This window comes from Pyxicephalus adspersus, chromosome 2 (genome assembly GCF_032062135.1).
Source record: "Pyxicephalus adspersus chromosome 2, UCB_Pads_2.0, whole genome shotgun sequence".
In the NCBI taxonomy this organism is placed as follows: domain Eukaryota; kingdom Metazoa; phylum Chordata; class Amphibia; order Anura; family Pyxicephalidae; genus Pyxicephalus; species Pyxicephalus adspersus.
Genome location: NC_092859.1, coordinates 39,918,956 through 39,939,765, shown reverse-complemented (window position 1 = coordinate 39,939,765; position 20,810 = coordinate 39,918,956). Strand labels below are relative to the sequence as shown.

The window sequence follows — 20,810 nt, the reverse complement described above, 5'->3', positions numbered from 1 at the left end:
TTAGCAAATACCTTTTCATCAACAACTGTGGATGAATAGTTTTTGGTTTCTATTCTACATTTATTGGGGTTGATTTACCAAAAACATACAGGCTGATCACTTACCAAAGTAATTTATCTATCTGCAATGGATAATTTACTGAGCTTAGAAAATGAAGTAAAGCTCTGATCAGCCATACAAATTTTTTTTGCTCTATGCACCTGGCTCCCATAGGTAACAGTGTTGGGATCCTTACCAAAAACGGGAATGTTCAATAATATATACAAAGCACAGGATACAAGAAAAAATGCTGAAACACAGGAAGGTAGGTGGAAACACCCCAAAACATTAAAGTGTGCAGGAAAAAATGTAAAATTATGGCAGATAGAATCTTGCTGTTGGAATATCCACAAGAACAGAAGGCAGGGACTGACCTATCCTGACCAGGCTCCTGATATACCTAATATTTTTGGCCAAACTAGTCCCTTAAGAGCAGTAATCCAATGCCCAATCAAAATTCACTTTGATTAGGTCAGCCAGAAGAAGATAAATTCTGATACTATGGACTAGTACAGTGGTCGCCAACCAGAGAAAGTTTTGTGGTTCACCGGCTCTGGCCGGTTCGCCCCCCAGAGGGGTCAGGAGAAGGACCCTGCTGGGGGGGCGCACCGGCCAGAGCCACTGACCATGTACCCTGTATGGTTTGCAGGCTCAGGGCGGTGGGCTGGTTGTGTCTCTGGGTCCGAGCCTGCGATGGGAGAGTGGGTGGGTTCTGGCATCATGACGTCACTATGAGGAAAGGAAAGTTTCTTCCCCTATGATTCACACACGCATATGTACAGTCTGGAGTCTGCAAATTTAGTAGTCCGAAGGTCCAAAAAGATTGGCGACCCCTGAATTAGAACACTACTACACAAGCATAGTGTACTCAATAAAGGTGTTTGAACTTTTCCACAATAAAAGACGACAACAAGGTATACAATAAAAAAAAAAACTTTAATTACATACTTGGAATGAAGCATTACATACATTGGTTTACAGGTTTGACTACATATTTAACATACAAGCCTAGAAGGCTGTCAGAGGTAATCGGGTGTATAGGCTAGTCTGTGATAACATACTGTACATATAATAACATAACTGAATTCACAAACGTTAATTTACTTACATATAATGTTTAATGGGAATTCATTACAATCAAACAACTCAATAGAACACATTTAGACACAATAATAGGAAAACACAAAATACAATTCAATTCTTTTGCAAATGTTTTTATTTTACTATTAAATAACATGCAGCTACTCTTAGTAACCAATCAGAGAGTTGCTTGAGAGAATTGTTACTCTGACTGCAATTTACAGGTTGCTATGGGTTACAAAACATATTTGTCTTTGCCTTTTCTGCCTTTTCTCCGCATTATTCGCTGAAGTCAAAATGTTCAAACTCATCACAAGTTTGCTGCTTTTGCAGATGGCCTTTTATTTTTTTTTACAAAAATCCAGGGACCTCTACCCAATCTGATGGATGCTTTGAGGGAACTCTAAACTTTATCAAATTACACCATAAATGTTGATGAATCTATAACTCGCAGCCCAAATACTTCCTCGCATTCAGTTCTAGCGATACAGATCTCCTTTTAAGTGGAAATCAGATCGAATGAATTTAGGGATTCATATTACCTCTGACCCTGACAATTTATTCCAGGCCAATAGGTCAGAAATGCAGAAGTGGAGACGGGACCTTTTCATGGTTTAATAGAAATATTTTGAAAACAACAATAATGCCGCATTTACTTTATTGCCTCTTCCTATGTGCAGGGACTGAAAGCAGAATTCACCAATTTTGTCTGGGGGTTTCCCATGTCTGCATCCGTCGTAATACCCTTTTTTCTTCCTAAAAAAAAGGAGCTATAGGAATGCCAGACCCTCTCCGATATCAAGTATCATGCTGAATACAAACAATGGACCACTCTGGAATGTTCTTTATAAAGGCCAATCCTGTTGAACCACCCTTGGGTCACACAATCTTATTCCAAACACCAGTCTAAACATCCCACAATTGGACCAACATTAAAAAATGCTCATTCCTACCTACTATGAGCATTATTCTCTCCTCCTCACTCTCCCATGACTCCGGTCATAGGTCACCCAGATTATTTGACCCAGTTTTTGCACAATATGTATGTATGTGACAATTTCATAATAGTATATTTTGGAAACCCAGATGCTTGGACTTTCGCCAGTCTAGCAGAATCTACTTTGCTAAATCCCCCTCTGGGCTTTTGGCGCATGCTACAATTACAAAAGTTCTATTCTAGTCTACATCTACTTTCAACATTTCGTAATTCTCTAACCAAGTTTGAACTGTTGTGCCAACCTGGTATGCCCCTAAGAGGTACATTCTCTCAACTATAGGCTATTTTTGTAAATGTCTGGGGACAATAATGAACATTAACCCATAGCAACCAACCAGACTGCAGTTTAGTAAGATCAAGGAAAGATAAAAGCTGATAAAACTTATGAGACACTGCTCTCTGTCCTACAAAATACACCGGCAAGACATGAGCAGTTATCATAGTGATTACTGTAAAATATTTATAGGTTCCACTTCATTTTAATATTGTTATAAGGGAAATGCTCTGATCATCTCACAGACTGGGATTATCACTGTGACAACTAAATCAACATAAAAAGCCCCATTTTTATTTGCTCTATACAAAATATATTCTTTAGAAAAATGCATACCGTTAAGTTCAGTGTGAAAGTAAATACACAATTAGATCTATCAGTATACAGCTTATAAAGTCGGATCTTTAAATTTTGCCAACACATATCTCCACAACATTCTTCACATAATCAATGAATAATAACTCATTATATTTCCGAATCTGCTGAATACTTTTATTCCATCAATCACTTTCTGTTTAGATTCCCTAATATAAAAAAAAAAGGAACTTGGTCAAACACACAGGGATCTAATCATGCATAATGGGTCATTCAGATCCCTAATGAGCCTCCATTCACCTACACATTCACTGTATCATGTCTGCTACACTGTCACTTAATTTCATGGAGAGAGGTCTAACTTCCCCAATCGCACACATAGACAGTCTCCCAGTACAACCTTTCATGTGCCATATCACCTCATATACTGCATCACAAAATGACTTTAAAGTATACCCATCGCAAGAGAAATATATCAGCACACACTCTTTCCTGAAGGCAGTGACAACACTACATATTTCAGGACAGGTATGCTTTGACAAAACAACTGCCTATTACTCAGACAGGAGGTTAATGGAAACAAGATGGAAGGAGGTTTCCTGTTTTCCAAAATTCTTCACTGACTGCTCCACACGTGAGTCTGCCAACTCCTCTGTATCCTAGTGGAGGTACCTTCCTGTGCTCACTAGTGACTTCCAGCAAGTTCCACTTTTCCCCAAGGTCTACTGGGATATACAAGAGCCTTCTCCAGCTGTAAATACCGCATACATCTACTGCAAAGTCTTCTAACCCTACAAACCACCTGAAATAGACCGATCCACAATCACCCTTTCAAGCAATGAAACTCAACAAATACTCATTACATTCAGTAATTGTTAAGCCTCGATTTCCTGCTTCCCTGTCTGCCTTTTGCCTAACACAACAAACATACAACAATCCTTTCCTATCTCACATAGCAGAGTTTCTGCTAATCCAGAGTACATCTATGTGTATCTCCCACTTTTCCCCACCTCACATGCAAGTTTCAACTGGAGATCAGCAATCACTACAATGGAATCATAATTCTTACATGTTTGTAATGAGTGAAGAAGAGTGACAAAATAGCATTGTATTTACTGCTGGTGGCATGTAATCTTTCATTAGCTTGACTGATAAATTTTACATATACTGGCCCCTATCATATAAGTAGGCTGAATGATGATTGCTTAGTTTTAGCTAGGTAAGTGTACTGGAGCACTCTTCAGCATGCAGATCATGTTCACTGTGAACCTTTTTTGGACAAAGTTCTCTACATGAGCCTCTGGTTTCTGCCAGGTGTCTGCAGCTAAACCAGACTTGTCCAAACCACTCACCCCTTCCCCTCGGCTTCCCCCATGGAACATAAGTGGTGCTAATGTGAAGGGCTAATGGGTAATCTGTCAAAGACAAGCTTATCCCATTACACAAATAAAAACCAGGGCTTACATGTGGACCTGCATACAGACGACACACACTGTACCACATAAAGAACCTATAGATTCCTTCCTATTCTTTGGTATTATAGTATAAGATACTGTTCTCTGCATACAACACATTACACTCTGACTGTCACTAGTTCCCGATAAACTACAAACTGCTGCACACACTGTTATAAATAGTATTTGGCTAGCAATAACTGATGGCAGATATATTATTCTATAAATAGACTGCAGGGGGAGGAACAATGTGATAATATTTATTCAAATGTAAGCCGTCACATGAGAATTTTAAGCAAGGTCTTAAATATTAATACAGTTTATTGTTAAGGCTACCTGGACTGTCTTCTTAATACTAAACTGGGATTAAACCAAAACATACGGTAGTCATAAACTTGCAAAGTGTTTCTGTATTGTTTTTATATATTCTTACTCATTTAATTATTATGTTAAGTAACTCCATCTTCAACTGACCATTCTTCTGTGCACTACCATGGTTAAAGATGTCTACAACTGCAAGCTTAGGAACTGGCTGAAAGAATGTAATGATCCCTCATGAAGAAAGGATGTGGTACCAACAAACTAGGTAGAAGAATGTAATGATTCCACATGAAGAAAGGAGGATATACCGGGGGCAGGGGGATAACAAAATGGCACCTTCATTGTACCCACTCAGGTTGGTCTTTTAGGATCATGGGTTCCTCGCTTGGCAGCTTCTAAAACAAACAGTAAAAGGAATGTAAGTATATTGTGAGTAACCAGGATGTATAACATTGAAGAGTGGGCAGAGGCTTTATAGATAAAAGCTTTGGATTTGGTTTTGTAAACAATCAAATGTTAACTTTTAATGATTTTTATGTGATCAGTAAGTCTTCTGAAAAGATGCTGCAGCACAGTGCATGTTCTTGCAAAATTTGGGCTAATCAACATTCTCCGCTGGAAGGAATTTGACATCAATTTCATTGGAGTGCAGTGGGATGAAGCAGGGGAAACATAGGTATAATATAAAGCTTCATTCCTCATCCTCCCTTTTAACTCCCCTTACTCTTCAATGTCACCCAGGTTTTTTTATCCAGTGTTTTGGGGTAGGGGGGTTCTGAATAATTGAACCATGTGAATAAAATAGAATGTCAGATTTAGGTGTTGGAGAACAAGAGGATAAATGTTAAATTGTTGGTTTTAGAAGTTAGATTAAGTGTTCATGTAGCAATTGTTAAGTGTTAGGGAAGGCTAGGACATAGTACCTTTCCACCTAGGGGAGCTGAATTTATCTTTTATTTTTACAGCAACTTTAGGTACACATTTAAACTGCAAGCAGGCAGCATAAGGGGCAGATGTCGTTTCTGCAATAAAACATACACACATGCCTGTTTACAATCTTTCTTCCTCAAGTACACTGCCTACCTGGTGGCAATGGTTTATTGTAGTGTTTATGATCTGTTGGGTTTCTTCAAATGGTACATTATTATTATTATCTTGTATTGATATAGGGCCAACACATTATTATTCTCGAATCATTTTTTTTGTGCTATGAGCATGAAATTATAGGCAAATCAACTTTTAAATATAAGTCTGATTTAATATTCACCTTGATCCTTCTTGCTGGCCTTTGGAATTTCTGCTCCCTTTGCTTTTGGAGGTGCATTGGGTATTTTCCGTCGATACACAGCCTGTGAACAAAGTAAGAATCAGAGAAGATCGACATGCTGAAGCCTTAGAATATTAGACAAGCAGGCTACGATAACTTACTGGAGGAGGCAAATCTTGGACTTGGCTGTGCTCTGGAGCAACAACTGGAGGGGGGTATAAGATCTGCCAATCATCAATGCCTGGATAAATTAAACCAGGAGGACTGTATGGGTATTGGTGATATTGGTATGGTGGGCATGCTGGTCCTGCATGAGAATCTCGATTGTATCTTTCTCCTACAGCCTGGAATATGAATCAGAAAGTATTTGAAATCAAAATGTTGCTATATTCTCAACTTTTACTAAAACTAATTTTTATGCACTGTAAAAAGTTGTAAGCACATTATAGGGCTAGGGGAGAAGCTTCCATTTGTATTAGAGCAGTAGTGTACATAAGGTTTTAACAAAACATTTGTTTTAAGCAAACATTTGGAAGTTTTACTGAAGAAAAAAATGGATTTTAATACAGTACATTCTTTCTAGGCAACCTCTGACCTACAAGAGTTTAGGAGTTCAGAAGACAGTAAAGGACCTTCAGTTCCAGTTTGGGGATGTTAAAGTTAGCCTTAGCTTTGCCCATACAAGGTTCACTAAACTGTCACCCTCCTCATTTGTACAGAGCTACCCTACTGTTGCGAGAAGCAAAGAGAAGAAGCCATGAAATAACCCAAACCTTACAAAGGGTTAAAGACTTGCTTTCTGCCCTAATATGACAGTTCTTGGTGCCTGGGTGGCCAGTTACCAATCATCAGTTTTGTCAAATGGGGAGAAGGGGCATCCCATGCGCCTTCAAACCTAAAAGAGATGGGTATTTCTCTTCACCAACAATAGATTTGAATGCTGGGGACAGAGATGTACAAAGACAAAGAGCACAGAACGTCAACAAACTAAACAAATTAAACAAACTGATAACAGGTTTAGAAAGCTTTTAAGAGTGCTAAAGCTTTCTGAAAATCTGCACACTGCTTGTTTAAAGTGAACCTGCATTAGCACTATGAATTGATTGGCTCCATATTTATTCTGCAATACCTGTCAATAACTGTATTCTGAAGCTGCCCTGTTTCAGCACCCTCAGACCGATCGGAGCCCCATTGACAAAAATATAAAAAAAGCTTCCATACCGCCTCCTATAGACTCTTTGGAAATGTAGTATTACAAGTAAAATACTACATCAATAGGAAATGCTCTACTAGCATCTGCAAGAAATAAAAAATAAATAAAAGCTGTTTCTTTCTATAGGAACAAAGTAAAAGAAAAAAGTAATGCTGAGGAAGAAGGAGCTTTTAGGGGTATACTTAAAAAAAGAGGTTTATGAACATTCCTAAATGACCAACATAATTGGAAATGTAATTTCATCATATATATGTTTTGATACTTAGGCACTTTGAATCTTCTCCATGAAAGCATGAAAAACATTTTTCAGATTTAAGCTTTTTTTTTTTTTTTTTTTTTTGTCAAACATTCTGGGGCACAGCCTCTACTTACCAAAGCTGAGTAGCAATTAATCTCTATTCATCATCATCAAGTGTAATTGCAGCTGAGCTCTGTACAGTTTCATTAATGCTGCAGAGATGACGCAGAGATGGTGACTCACCAACTCTAGTGCTCTGTGTCTATAAATCTTTGAGCAAGCAAGCTTGACCCCTTACTGTAACAGCTAAATGAATCACATTATAATTCTGAACAAAAACTAAAGGATCATTACATTTTAAAAATTAGCTGCCTAACAGAAGAAGGTCCATAACAGAATAGCAATGTGGTTAAGTGTGTCAAGATAGAATAAAATAATACATTTATTACACCCCTGCAATACATACACATTTTCCAGTGTTTTACTCCTTTAAATATGTTATAAAATTCCTATCTGTCAGAAACCCAGAATGCTCCTAAATTCCTTTTTGAGCTGACAATGCAGTAGTTTTTTAGTGAACTAAAATCCTAAACCAGTATTGTCAGTGCTGAATGTGAAACTGCAGGATTCTACCTATTTCCCACCCACTTTGAGGAGAAAATACAGATTTTGTCCAGTTTGTATAATGTACGCAGCTTTATACATACAAAAATTCCCTAAACTAAACAGGTTTATGGACATGTGAAAGTACATGCAGTTTCACTGGACAAACAGCTATGCAATTTTGTTAAAATAGATACGTGTTGGGTTGTGGGTTTAGCAAAACTCCAGGCTAGATGAATAGGAACAATACATAAACCCTTCCAGTGTTCAAGCCAGAATTTTTTTTAAGCCAGGTGGGAAGAAATTGTAGGTGGATGGCAGCCTATTGTGACCCAACTCTTCAGTAACCACTTAAAAACTGTCAAGTGGTACTGAAAAGTGCTGTGTGGTGCACCCGACTAAAAGGGGCTGGGGAGAACACTGCTTCCGGTGCATTTGTTGTGCACCTTTTTTTTGAGAATTCCAATTCCCTGGCCGAAAGGCAATATACAGAAGTTGGGTCCCTATTAGGGAGATTGTGGGTAAGCTTACTCTTAAATACCCTAAAAAATGGTCTGCTTCTAAACCAGCTTGCCAGAAAATCCCTTTGGGTAGGGACGCAAAACTCAACCAGCTATTAGGATTACTGCTTGTTTTTATTAGGAATATCGTCTGTTTAACAATTAGTTATTGTTTATAGTACCTAGAAAATATTAACAAAGTCACAGAAAGGGCTGGTTTACTCTAACAGTAATAAAAACATGCTGGGCTATTCCATGGGTGTCACAGAGGGCACAAACTTGCCAGGTCAGCAGATAATTGGGTTCATGGTTCCAAATAGGTAAGATGAGATGAATATTTATTAACTGCTGATATCACCTATAAGTAATAATTTCCAGATGTTAAAAACATGGAATTTTAGTTAAAAAGATATAAAAGCATGTAATGCCTTTAAGGGAGACATCAGTGACTATATTAAAAATGGTAACAAGCCTAATTTGGGCTCCACACCTATGACCCCTCCCCAACTAACCTAAATCTGCCTCCCACCATCCTCCCTTAAAGGTTCCTTAACCCTTTTTTTTTTTTTTTTTTTTTTTTATTTATTTTAAACTTTTCCCTATCCAAAGTTTTTAGGCCACTGGATGACTCCCCATGGGATGCTCCACTTTGGTGTATATTTGGTGCAGTTATGTTTGAAAGAGACCACCACACTCCCATCTGCTTTTATACTCACTGTGCCTAATTAAACAAAACATGGCTGCTAAATTGCCCACCTGATTATAAAAAAAATCTTGCCAGGGCCACACATGCATAAATCCTATTTATTCCTATGTACCTCCAAGCCTATATCTGATGATCATTTAAAGGTAGGATTATCTCATTGAATCAGGGAAAGGTGAATTTTTTTTGTTTAAGTAAAAAACATTTCTTACATTTTTTATATCCTAGCAATTAGTGTTTTTTGTATCTTTTTTTGTTTTTGACCCCCTACTGGGGACATTTTCCCTTCTTTCCTTCCTGCCCCCATGTCTCTATTATAAGCAATGGGAAAAAGCAGCAAAAACGAGAAAGATTTGAAAGCAATAAAAACAAACATTGTCAGAAGTTCTAACCTCTACCCATTTCATTTAAACGTGTCTACTTTCCCATCATGTCTTTCCCTGACAGGAAATAAAAGTATGTATGACATAAAAGAAAAAAAAAAAAAAAAAACGAAAACAACAGAAGTTCTGACCTTTTCCTATCTTTGAAAATATTTTGGTTTGGAATTAGGCTTTTAGGCAAACCTGCCACACCTGGCCAATTCAAAGTGAGCTTTTTGCTATAGCCTTTATATGTTTACATGCTGAAGGCCGAATCTCATACACAGTTTGGTATATTGCTTTTCTGCTAGGTACCTGTTGCCATATCACATCACGTGAACACTCTCTATCCTGTCGCAAATCCTCCTGGCAAGAACGCAACTGCAAAGAGAGATATACAATATGTATTTACATAATCTTTTTTAGAATATTAACATCCAAAAAAAAAATATAAAATTTATAAAAAAAATATTTGAATTATTTATACAGTACAGAAAAATACTTTATCAGAAACTATGTGCTAGACATGTAGACTCCGTAGCAGGATGAAAATTACCTATCTCTGCCCAAGTTCTCCCCTGCTTGACTACAGAAACCCCACGTCTACGATTTGATGATGAAGAGAGGTGGAGGTATTCTGTGTTCAAGCAGTGTAGAACTAGGCAGAGCTAAAAACAAGGCTTTCAATTTAGGTACAGCTGAGGCATTGTTATCTCAAACAGAAGTTAGGAGCCTACTAGATTTTTGGTAAATAAAACAGATATTCTTTTGAACTTGCAGTGGTCCATAAACATGGAAAAAAAAATAAAACATGTACTGAATATGTTTTTTCTTTATGTTGACATACACAGTTCAAAAAACTGGTGCATTTTCAGCACGTTTTTTTTTTTTTTTTTTTTTTAATGTCCCTTAGGGAGCCCTTCAGGGGCTCTGTATTTGGACAGATGAGACACTTGTCCCTAAACATAAGTACTGCAAGAAGAAGATGTTACCTGGGACTTTGTCTGAGTCAGCTGTGTTGTAAGCTGTTCCAGCTGTAGCTTCAGCTCCTCCTTTTCCTCATTCATACGTTCCCGGTCACTGCGCTCCCTCTTGAAATCTTCTTCGAAGATGGCCACCTGGACACAAAAAACAAAATTAGGACCCCTGGATCTTTACTAAAATGTACTCTAATTCTGTTGCTAGTGAAGGTTACAGACTAAAAGGGGGAAAGTAACTCATTTCATGCCTTACAGTCCGAGATATCTGTAAACATAGGTATATGATTATTTACACAGGGGATGTGTACTCTGATTACTAATGAATTTTTACTAAAAAATTACTAAGCCACTGTCCTTTTCAAAAACAAAACCACACAACATGACCTGTTCAATGACCATTTCTTCTCTAATCATAGTTCTTTGTTGCATTAAGCATCCACCCATTTTTTCAAACTTGCCTACCTGTCTTCTTCTGTCTTTTGAAACCACCACTACATATCCCCCATCCTATTGTGTGTGAAATTCCCCCACCTACTAGATTGTAAGCTCTTCAAGGCAGGGTTCTCTCCTCCTGTATCACTGTCTGTATTAGTCTGTCATTTGCAATCTCTATTTAATGTACAGCACTGCATAATATGTTGGTGCTATGTAAATCCTGTTTAATAATAATAATCCACACTGTGCCCTATTTTATAAATGGGCAGTGAATTGTGGATTGCTCCTCAGTAAAAGCCTTTAAAAGTACCAAAATATCAAAGCTTACAATACAAGAACCCATATCATCTAATGTATACTGTTCATGTTGTTGTAATGCAGTTCTCTAGGGAGCATGTGTGAGTTCATGTCAGTCTATATCTCCCAAAGAGCTTCCAATGGAGACTACAAGTGTCCTTGTTAACACACATCAGACAGACAAGGTCTAATGTTGTCATCATCAGTAACTCCATCCTGATACAAACATTGCTGGGAATTGACTACCTTTTAGAATTTTGTTTAATTAATTAAAACAGTTTATGATAAACAGTGCTTTAACAAACTCTATGTAATTTACTTTATCTACTGGTTATCTACTTTCAGCAGTCAGTATCAGCAGTCAGTAGTAGGTATAGTATCCACCCTGCCAATTATAAACTATACATAAAAGCACTCATTGATAAAAATATTTAGATCATGCAATATCTCTGTCCACATTCAGATTCAGGAAGAGATTACAAAAGCCATAGGACTTCAGCTTTAATAGGGACATTTTGAGGACTCTTAACGTTATCTGCAAATATTGGATTCTACAACCTTTTTGATTCCTTAGGATTATTTACATATACTTTCACAATGAACACACATTTCTCTTGTAATATAAATGCTTCCAGTATGCCCTGAAGTGTAGGTGGTATGATTTTGTAATGTATAGAGTGAGACAGGTGTAGTATGTGGACCCATAAAATGTGTGGTTGTGTAATAGGAGTTAGAAAGAGTCAGGTTTAAAGTGTGGACCCACAGTGTCATTTGGCTATGTAATTGTATCTAAAAAAGGATAGGTTTAATGTGTGGACCCATAGACTGCATGTTTTGTAGGAGACAGGTTGAGGAAGGGGCTAGTAATGGAAGTGTGTGGCCCATGAAGTGTATGGTTGTGTAATTGTATGTAAATGGGACAGGTGGAATGTGTGGAATGTGTGAGCTCCTGGCGTGCACGTTGTGTAGCCGTGTAATAGTATGTAGAAGGAGACAGATGAGTGCATGATTACGTTTGTGTAAAGTTAATTAGAGAGGAAATGGCATAATGTGTGTTATATGGCTGTGTCATGGTATGTGGATTGGGATAGCTGAAGTGTATGGACCTGGGAAATGTGTGTATGAATTTGTATTGACATGTAGAAGGGAACATGTGTGGTCGTATGAACTATGTATGTGTGTGTGGTGCGATCGTTTATTAGTATATAGAAGAAAGCAATGACATCTGGTGTGGGGGACCCACATAAGTGTGTTGTACAGCTATCTAATGGCATATAGCATGGCATTTGTATGTTTCCAGTTGTCAAGGATGTAAAGTGCAGCAGTTCAGGCTTGCTTTGTGAACCCAGTAACTTTGTTGTTGGACTAGCTCATTTACTAGTAACTCTACAACTGGAAACATCATTAACAGTTAATGTTGTGTGTTATAAATGGTCATAGGTCATGCTATGTTTTCTTACATAACAACACCTTGCTGCCTTTGCCAAAGTGACTACGTGACACTTGCACATTTCAGCACTGCATTTAGAAGAACATTTTTTAATAAACTTCAATATATTGACGAAACAATGTGGACTCAAGGACTACCACACTGCAAAATAGACATGTTTTGTATTTTCAGTCCTGGATGCTGCAGATTAGTCTTTAACAGAAGAGAAAGTTTAAAGTACATGTGAACCCTAACCTATGTATCCTATATATATTGTTTAAAAAATATATATATTATACAATATTGTTTCTGAGACAAAAAAAGATGCCGCCTTTTTTCAGGCACCAAGACAGACAATGCTGTACAAAACAGCAAGCTTGACTAAAGATGTGATACTTCAAGTATCAAGAGTGAACACATCAGTCAATTTAAAACTAAACACACATGAAATGTTCTTGGCCGGACTGACCATTTCAGCCTATATTTACAGACACTGGAAGATTACTGGACCTGAAAAAGAGCAGATGTGACTCCTAAAGCCTGTATGAATTAAAATGTCAGAAGAGCTGGCACACAAAGCAGCTTCGGCAAATACTATTTTTGAAATAAAAACATACCCACAACCAATAGTTTTACTTTTCCTAAATGTTTCTTCTGATAAAACAAAGCAGTGTGCATGCTTGATTTTCTTTAACAACATTTAAAAGTTCTGGCAAAAAAAAGTAAGCAAAGAAAATTTCTTTTTTGGTAAATAGATTTTGGTGTAAGAAGTGACTTCTGTGCCAGCATTTTCTACAAATTGCTGTTTATATGATATAGTCTGATAGTATGTGTGCAACTGTTGCTGAGTTATGGGAACTCAGACCACAAGCTGCAGGTACTTTGGAGCTATTCATCCTTAAGCACTAAAGCCTTCCAAGTGGTTACTTCAACAACTCGGCCTACCTTGCTCTATCCTCCCAGAAAAAGACCAGCAGTTCAGTGCTTTCCACTCCTCGAGACAAAGAAGAACTCCAGATTTTGGATAAAAGCAATTCAAATACAAAACTACTACATCACCTAACTCTCTCTATCATGAAAGAGCTAGTAAACATAAAATTCCACTAGCACAGTCTCACTAATACGGGTGCAGTGTTTTTTTTTCCTGGAAAAGTGTACGTGTTCAGCTGTTCTGTGGTTAATAAAAATGTCTAATTCAGTGGACTGTTGTGCTAAAATTAGGGCCATATTATATTTAGAACACAACTACCAACATTTAACTCAAATTCATTCCCTGACCAGCAATTATTTAAAGGTGAATTATAGTCACTAATGTATTTGTCACTCCTGTGGGCTTCTTTCTCTTCATATCACTTTTCCTTTGAAGCAGTTCCACTTGTTCTTTGTCTAGGTGCATCTCTGACATCATAAGATAAGATACTTATTCTCCCCCCTCCACCAGCAAACCCAGCATTAACCCATGCGGTACAGGGGCCAATAGTTACAGTTTAAAAGAATACAAAAAATGGCCCAACCCCCATGCTCATCTCCAGCTTACTTTTTACAATAAAACTTCTAACACCATAATCTACAGTCTTATTACAGGTCCTATTATCCTGGTCCTCCCATGTTCCAATCAACAAAACTGGTGAAATATAGTGGGACCACAGATTACGATGTGTATTAGTGAAGTAATTAGGGTTTTTCAGTAGTGACCAGTTGTGGAAATCTTCTGGAAAAAGTGTGTTTTTGAGGTTTGATGGCTCATAACACCACTTGGAGTAATTTAGATTTAGTACTTTGACTAAAAAAAATAAAGAAATACCTGTTGCTTGAGGAGGTCGACCTGGGTTAGGAGTTCCTGGCGTTGCAGGAACCAAGTGTCCTCTGCAGAGGGAGAGAATGAGGGGGAATGAGGACCGGACTCGTAAAGTTTTAGTGCTTCTTCAAGGGCCTGCAAAAAGTAAAAGATTTAGGAACATTTATTGGTTTTCTGTTTTCACCACAATAATGTTCACAATAAATTGCTTCCCTGATTAGTTGTTACGGATGACTGCTGTATACATTGAATAGTTGACTTGTCCTAAACATTATATTGAGCATAAATATAATTAAAAGTTAAAGCAACATATAGGGCTAATTTTTTTTTTTCTAATTTTGGATAAAGCAGGTCAGGTATAGCATCTATGTTAGGTTTTTACTGCTATTTTGCATTAAAGTCTCGTATATAAGTCTTTAGCACATTTATAACATTTGGACTTAGCAAATGTTAACAAACAAAATATTACATGTTAATGCAGGGGTCGGCCAACTCCAGCCTTTAGGCCAGTTACGGCCTAGCCGGTAATTTGTTCCGGCCTAACAGCCCCTGGCCGATCTGGCCTATGGACGGCACCAGAGCCGCGGGTTGCTGGCGGATTGGCCAGGGGGCGTTAGGAAATACCGGAGCTGCTGGAGCTAAATAGGGAAACCTCTCTGAAGGTAAGTCCCTCTCCTCCACAATGCATATGAAGGAGAGGGATTTCACTTAATAGGGCATTCCCTGGTGGTGGGCGGAGTCATTAGGGCGGGTCCAGCCTAGTGTGCTCCCGCCCACCCCATAAATAGCCTAGTGGCCATAAAATTTTTGCCGACCCCTGTGTTAATGCATTGGTGCACAACAGACCACTCTGACTGAGTTGTATCTATAGTAAGTTTACCTTGTTCAGTCGACTGATCTCCCGCTCCTGGTACTCGCGCTGCTTGCTGGTGGAGCTCAGCTGGTCATGGAGAATTTTATTCTTTTCTTTCAGATCTCTTATATCAGACTCCAGCTTCTGTATTTGTGACTGGAACAGAAAAAAATAGTATCTTGGATTTCTTGCAGAAAATAAACAAAAGTAATAAAATTCATACAATATGGTCATTAAATCTGAATTTCATTAAAGTGCAGGAAGGGATGTGAGTTTTGTGCTGTTTGAAGAGTTCTCCAAATTATGTTGGTGCTATATAAATGGCTAGCATAAATAAATGAATGGTACTTTGACTCGCCAAGTGCCACATGGAAAATCGGCACACTAAATCCACCTGTGAATTAGATTCTATTTAGATGAAATTAGTAGTAGAATTGGGTATAGTGGTAATCAAAGGCTTTGGTATACCTGCCTCTTCCTTCCATTTCCTGTGTGCTTGTAGTGCTTTCTGAATTAATAAGGTCCAGTACTGAAATATTTCTGACATATGGTATTTACCCACTTTCTACACATCATTATATTTTTGGTAAGTACTGTCAAAACAGAGGTGTGTGTGCAGACCCATCTTTCTTCCATCCCCAACTGTTCCAGTTCATTTTGGATCTATTCCTGGGGATGTAGTGGAATGATCCAAAATAATGAGGAGTTGGGAATGAATGGAGATTCTGTCCCAAAAACACCTCTATAACAAAAAATCTTTCTGCCCAGCTCCATGTCAGTGCCCATATAATAAAACACAGACGCTTTGCCAAACATGAAAACACATCAGTTGCCACCTGCAAAGGAGGTAGGTTGACCAGAAATGTCTACAATATACCAGACCAACCTTGGTCCTAAAAATTCCTTATTGACATAAATCAATGTCCTAATTCACTAACTGCAAAGTGAATGTGCAGGCTTGGCACTTCTGACTTTCCCACAGAATTGCATGACAGGGGACAGTCTCCACAGAAACAAATCTGTAGACTTTTAGAGAAGCTGGTAAATGTGAGTGTGCATAGACCAGTGAGTGCAGGGCTCAATTTGTGAAGTTAAAGATCCATCAGAGAACATTAGAAAAACAATTGTAATAAAATTATCTTTACCCTAGATCGTACCTCTTTCTCCTCTAGTTTGTCTCTAGCAAGGAGGAGTTTACGGTCAAAATCTCTCTGCTTGCGGTCTCTTTCCACTTCCTGTTCATTCTCATTCTTGGTGAACTGAGACAACTTCTGACGCAGGGATGTGATCTGTGCAAACAATATAGTAAGAATAAGACACTATACAGAGACATGAATTATGGTGCCATCACCATATCAAATGTATACGTTTCATTTTTAGTTTCTGATTTCTTAGACTACTTCAAGTCACCTGAGCAAGGTGTTGTAATTTCACATCACAACTGGTCTAATGCATCGAAGTTCCTTTCTAAGGAATCCCACTGTTTTGTCCACTGTAATAAAAAGACATCCCTCCCCCTTCTGTATAAATGCCACCTAAACTAGAGTAATTTGTAAAGGTGAACTTGTAGCTTATGGTGTCACATCCCCTTTACCTTAATACAATTTTTCATTCTCAGAACTATCCAAATCCAGAGTATGGGGAAAGGGTTTTCTATACATCATACACTGAGGGGTTGTAAACACAATCCCACTGCCTATAATACCCATACATTTCATTTATTTCCATACAAGCAGGCTGTGGAGTCAATACATTTTTTGGCATTATGGTATGATCTGAAGAAGCAAATAAAAATTGTGAAACGTGTCACCAGCATACCCTGCATACCAGCCCATATATAGTGACACTGTTAATGCTATGGATTTATTCTTTGCATTGTGATGTTTGACAATGTAACTTGTTTTTTTAAGGTATTTGATGAGAATAATAATAAATATTATATGTGATTTTTCAAAAAAAAAAGTCTCCTCCTTAAACTGCCTGCCTGTAAGGGAATAAATGAAATGTATAATCATTCTCAAAAATATGTAAAAAGTGTGTGATTGGAACTTTTAATGTACTTTCATTTAAGGCAATTCATATCCATAAAACAATTTGTCTATTAGAAACACACTTAAAAACAACATCATATTGACATTAGTGCTTTAAAATATTATACCGTCATCAATAATTCCCATATAGGAATATTGTTTTAGTGAGAGTTTTAGTGAGTCCACCAGCTCCATCTACTGGTGGCCAACAATAACACACAAATGATTATTTAAGAGCAAATTTATATTTATAAAATTGGACGTATGTGTATGTATGTAGGTATGTGTGTGTATGTATGTATGTATGTATGTATGTATGTATGTATGTATGTGTGTGTGTGTGTGTGTGTGTATGTGTGTATATGTATGTATGTTCCACCATCACTTGAAAACGTATTGAGACATTTCAAACAAACTTGCTATACATCTAACTGAGAATCGTGTGAGTTGCTGATCTTTGTACAGCACTGTGGTATATGTCACTGATATATAAATGTATAATAATAGTGTGTGACTGTGGGGGGACATTCGATTGTCAGCTCCTCTGTACAGAGACTGATGGGTCTAGCTCAGTGTTTCATTGTACAGCACTATGGTATTTGTCAGAACTATATACATCTATATATATATATATATATATATATATATATATATATATATATATATATATATATATATAAAATTGTATGTATGTATGTATGTATGTATGTATGTATGTCCGTCATCACTGGGAAACGCATGAAGACATTTCAACCAAACTTGCTATGTTCCACCATCACACCAATCATATTTTTCCTAATTTTCCAGGTAACAGTAGGTTCCTCAGTTGCCATTCAGAAGGGTTTATATATGAGCATATACTGTAATATTTTATATAAAAAACTGCAGTAAAATGTTTTGTATAAACTTCATGCAGTTTATTACCTCTTAAGGTAGCATAGGTTACAATATCAACAACCTAACTATAATAATATGATACCTTCTCTTCATATTGCATCTTCATAGAGCGGAACTGCTGATCCCACTGTTTATTTACTTCCAAGAGCTGTAAGAAACATTTATTAAGTCTACATTAAGCATCTTCAGATTTCACCTAGCTGATCAGGTGTAAAAGGCAGCCATGCACTGTCATGTCATTCATCAGATGAAATGAAACTGTAATCTCTTTTTATCAAGCTGAAAAAAATTGCAGTGAGCGATGAAGGTTATGACAGTCATGCAGATATGACCACAGCCATTAATTGCAGACTCAAATGTTTTGTATGAACCACTATTTATTCTTTCAGTCAGGCCTGTCCAACTCTAGTTCTCAAGAGCCATCAACAGGACAGGATTTCCATATAAAGTTATGTTATAACCCAAAGTAAACCAAACCTATCTGTTAGAGAAGTACTAAAAATGAAAGCAGATCCTGCCTTTCAAGGAATTAAATATTTGTCAGATGATAAAAAGATCCATATTATGTGGCCCATGGGGCACTGCACAACTGCCAATGCAAATGCTGCCGGCCTAATTCGATATATTTTTAAGGTTACATGATAGATGGGCGCTCCATAGAAATGGGTGGGTTTATGTCTGTACATGGTCAAAAGACTTTGGGACCATGAGAGGAGGGTTTCTAGAAGCAGCCGTGCAGTATCACATGGCATACATTAGGATCCACAGTCTAAATTGAACAGGATCAAGAACCGGCAAGTATTGGAGACCGGGATTGGTCATTTAAAGATGTTCATGTGAAAATACAGTGGGTAGGAAAAGTATTGGAGAGTGAGAAAAATGGGCCTTGCTATACCAGCAACCTAATTGCAAAAATTTGAAGCAGCAACAATTACATTTTTTTTTTAGCAATTTAATTCTCCTTTGTTGCTAAAAATCATTACCATGCGATGGTCAACAGCAACCACACTGTAGAACATAAGAAGCTACCACCGTTGACTCATTTGAAGCTGGCTCCAAAAGCTGCAGAAAACCATGCAGTAAGCATCTGAGCCACAAATAATTGGAATCACAGGAACACAAACATTTTACTAACTGCAATTAGATTTTTCTAGCAACAAATATGTTTTTTTTCTCTGTGCTCTCACCTCTGCTCTCTGATGTTCCAGAATTTTTACTTTCTTTAACAAAACTCCACTTGTGTCTTTACTTGTTGGTTTCTCTTGTAATTTGGCAGCCTAGAAGCACAAATAAGAAATTAAATATTGTAGATGGACATTTAGCAGTATATTCCACAAACGCCAAGCACTATTCCAAGAGATATGACTTTATGCATCTTTGAAATAATGTTCAGGGATAGTCCAGTTTGATTTATAAGTGGCCTCTAACAAGTTCTTGTAGTAAACGTGCAACAATATTTCTTACAAAAAAAAAATGTGATAAAGGTTTAAATACAAATTAGGATAGGAACTAAATTAGGGCTAGAAAACCCTGGTGTCCCAGTGTGTTACTAAACAACATCTACCATCCCCTGTCCAATTACAGTGTCCTTATTGGCCACTAGACAGACATAAAAAAGATGAGATTTTTATGTAAAATTAAAAAAAAAAATAGCCAACAGGCTTGCTTTAAAATATAATTTTTTGTGTTGGATTAGTTGGATAAATTAGGGAATAGTTACAATCCAGGTCGCTTTTTTTTTTTGTCATCTGTGTCACCTGAAACACAATAGGAAATGAGGAAATCTCTCCAAAGCGAGATGAAATTTCTAATTGATTGCCAATGAGACAGGTGTCTCCATTGGAAGATTTCCCTACTGTTTCTGTTCCAAAGATAACCCTAAAATCACCTTCTATACCAGTGACATAAGTCACTAGGAAAAATAAAGAAAAGGTGACACAGACAGCATTAAAAGCAGCTTTCAAAACTCAAAAGAAAATTTAGATCTATTTTTAAGTATCATAGTTATAATAATGTTTATTTTTTTCCAAAATAAAATACGCAGCCAAGTATTCTAAATAGTCACATCTAGTTTCATCATCTCCCATGGTACTGTACAAAGTAAGAAAAACAAACAAGAGTTATACAAGTCCTACAAGCACATAATTTATTCCCACTAATAAATTAATCGGATTGTGTAAGAGAACAGCAAAACAAGATAAAAAACAAGCTGAATCTGGAGGACAAAACGTTAATCTGTATTACGGATTTCCTGATTGAGATACCATGCTTAATAAAACTGGGTTCAATTACACTCATGTTTCCGTCCTTATCAATTTTGGACTAAACTCTTCATTCTGTATGAACATAACAAAAGGAAATTATAGGTTTTTACATTTTGGGCAATCACCTCCCTATCAATGATATCACAAATCCCAAGAAAACTAGACATGTAGTTTGTTCCATTTTCTCAGGTTTCTTCTCACAGCTAAGGATTTCTTTTATTTCTAACAAACATGTCACTTGAAGCAGGTGCAGCTAAATTAACCCTTATTACACCTGTCAGGGTCTGTCTGCTGACTCAGAATGGAGATATACTGTATGTCAGCTCTGTTCTGAGACTGGAAAGTAGAAAGGAAAATACATTATAAAAGATCTGTATCTGGGTAAAACCTTCAAATTTTTATTACTATTAATATTATTACGCAGTGTTTATATAGCACCATCATATTACGAAGCGCTGTAC

The 20,810-nt window shown here is 37.3% G+C and overlaps 1 protein-coding gene across 6 annotated transcripts in view; it reads right to left on the bottom strand.

Annotated features, from left to right (window-relative positions):
- Positions 1-956: 956 nt before the first annotated feature.
- The window catches only part of TNIP1 (TNFAIP3 interacting protein 1), a 45,981-nt gene continuing 26,127 nt past the window's right edge, over positions 957-20,810 (bottom strand). For 2 of the 6 annotated variants that reach the window (XM_072400516.1, XM_072400520.1), the window contains exons 9-18: positions 19,273-19,362; positions 18,168-18,233; positions 16,304-16,447; positions 15,186-15,314; positions 14,312-14,440; positions 10,359-10,484; positions 9,682-9,747; positions 5,909-6,091; positions 5,748-5,829; positions 957-4,875 (exon numbers count right to left, since the gene is read on the bottom strand). In XM_072400516.1, coding sequence (XP_072256617.1) covers positions 4,832-4,875; positions 5,748-5,829; positions 5,909-6,091; positions 9,682-9,747; positions 10,359-10,484; positions 14,312-14,440; positions 15,186-15,314; positions 16,304-16,447; positions 18,168-18,233; positions 19,273-19,362 — 1,059 coding nt within the window. In that variant the 3' untranslated portion in view covers positions 957-4,831. The remainder of the gene's footprint in view (positions 4,876-5,747; positions 5,830-5,908; positions 6,092-9,681; positions 9,748-10,358; positions 10,485-14,311; positions 14,441-15,185; positions 15,315-16,303; positions 16,448-18,167; positions 18,234-19,272; positions 19,363-20,810) is intronic. The other 4 variants (XM_072400517.1, XM_072400519.1, XM_072400518.1 and 1 more) reach the window with 4 other exon arrangements.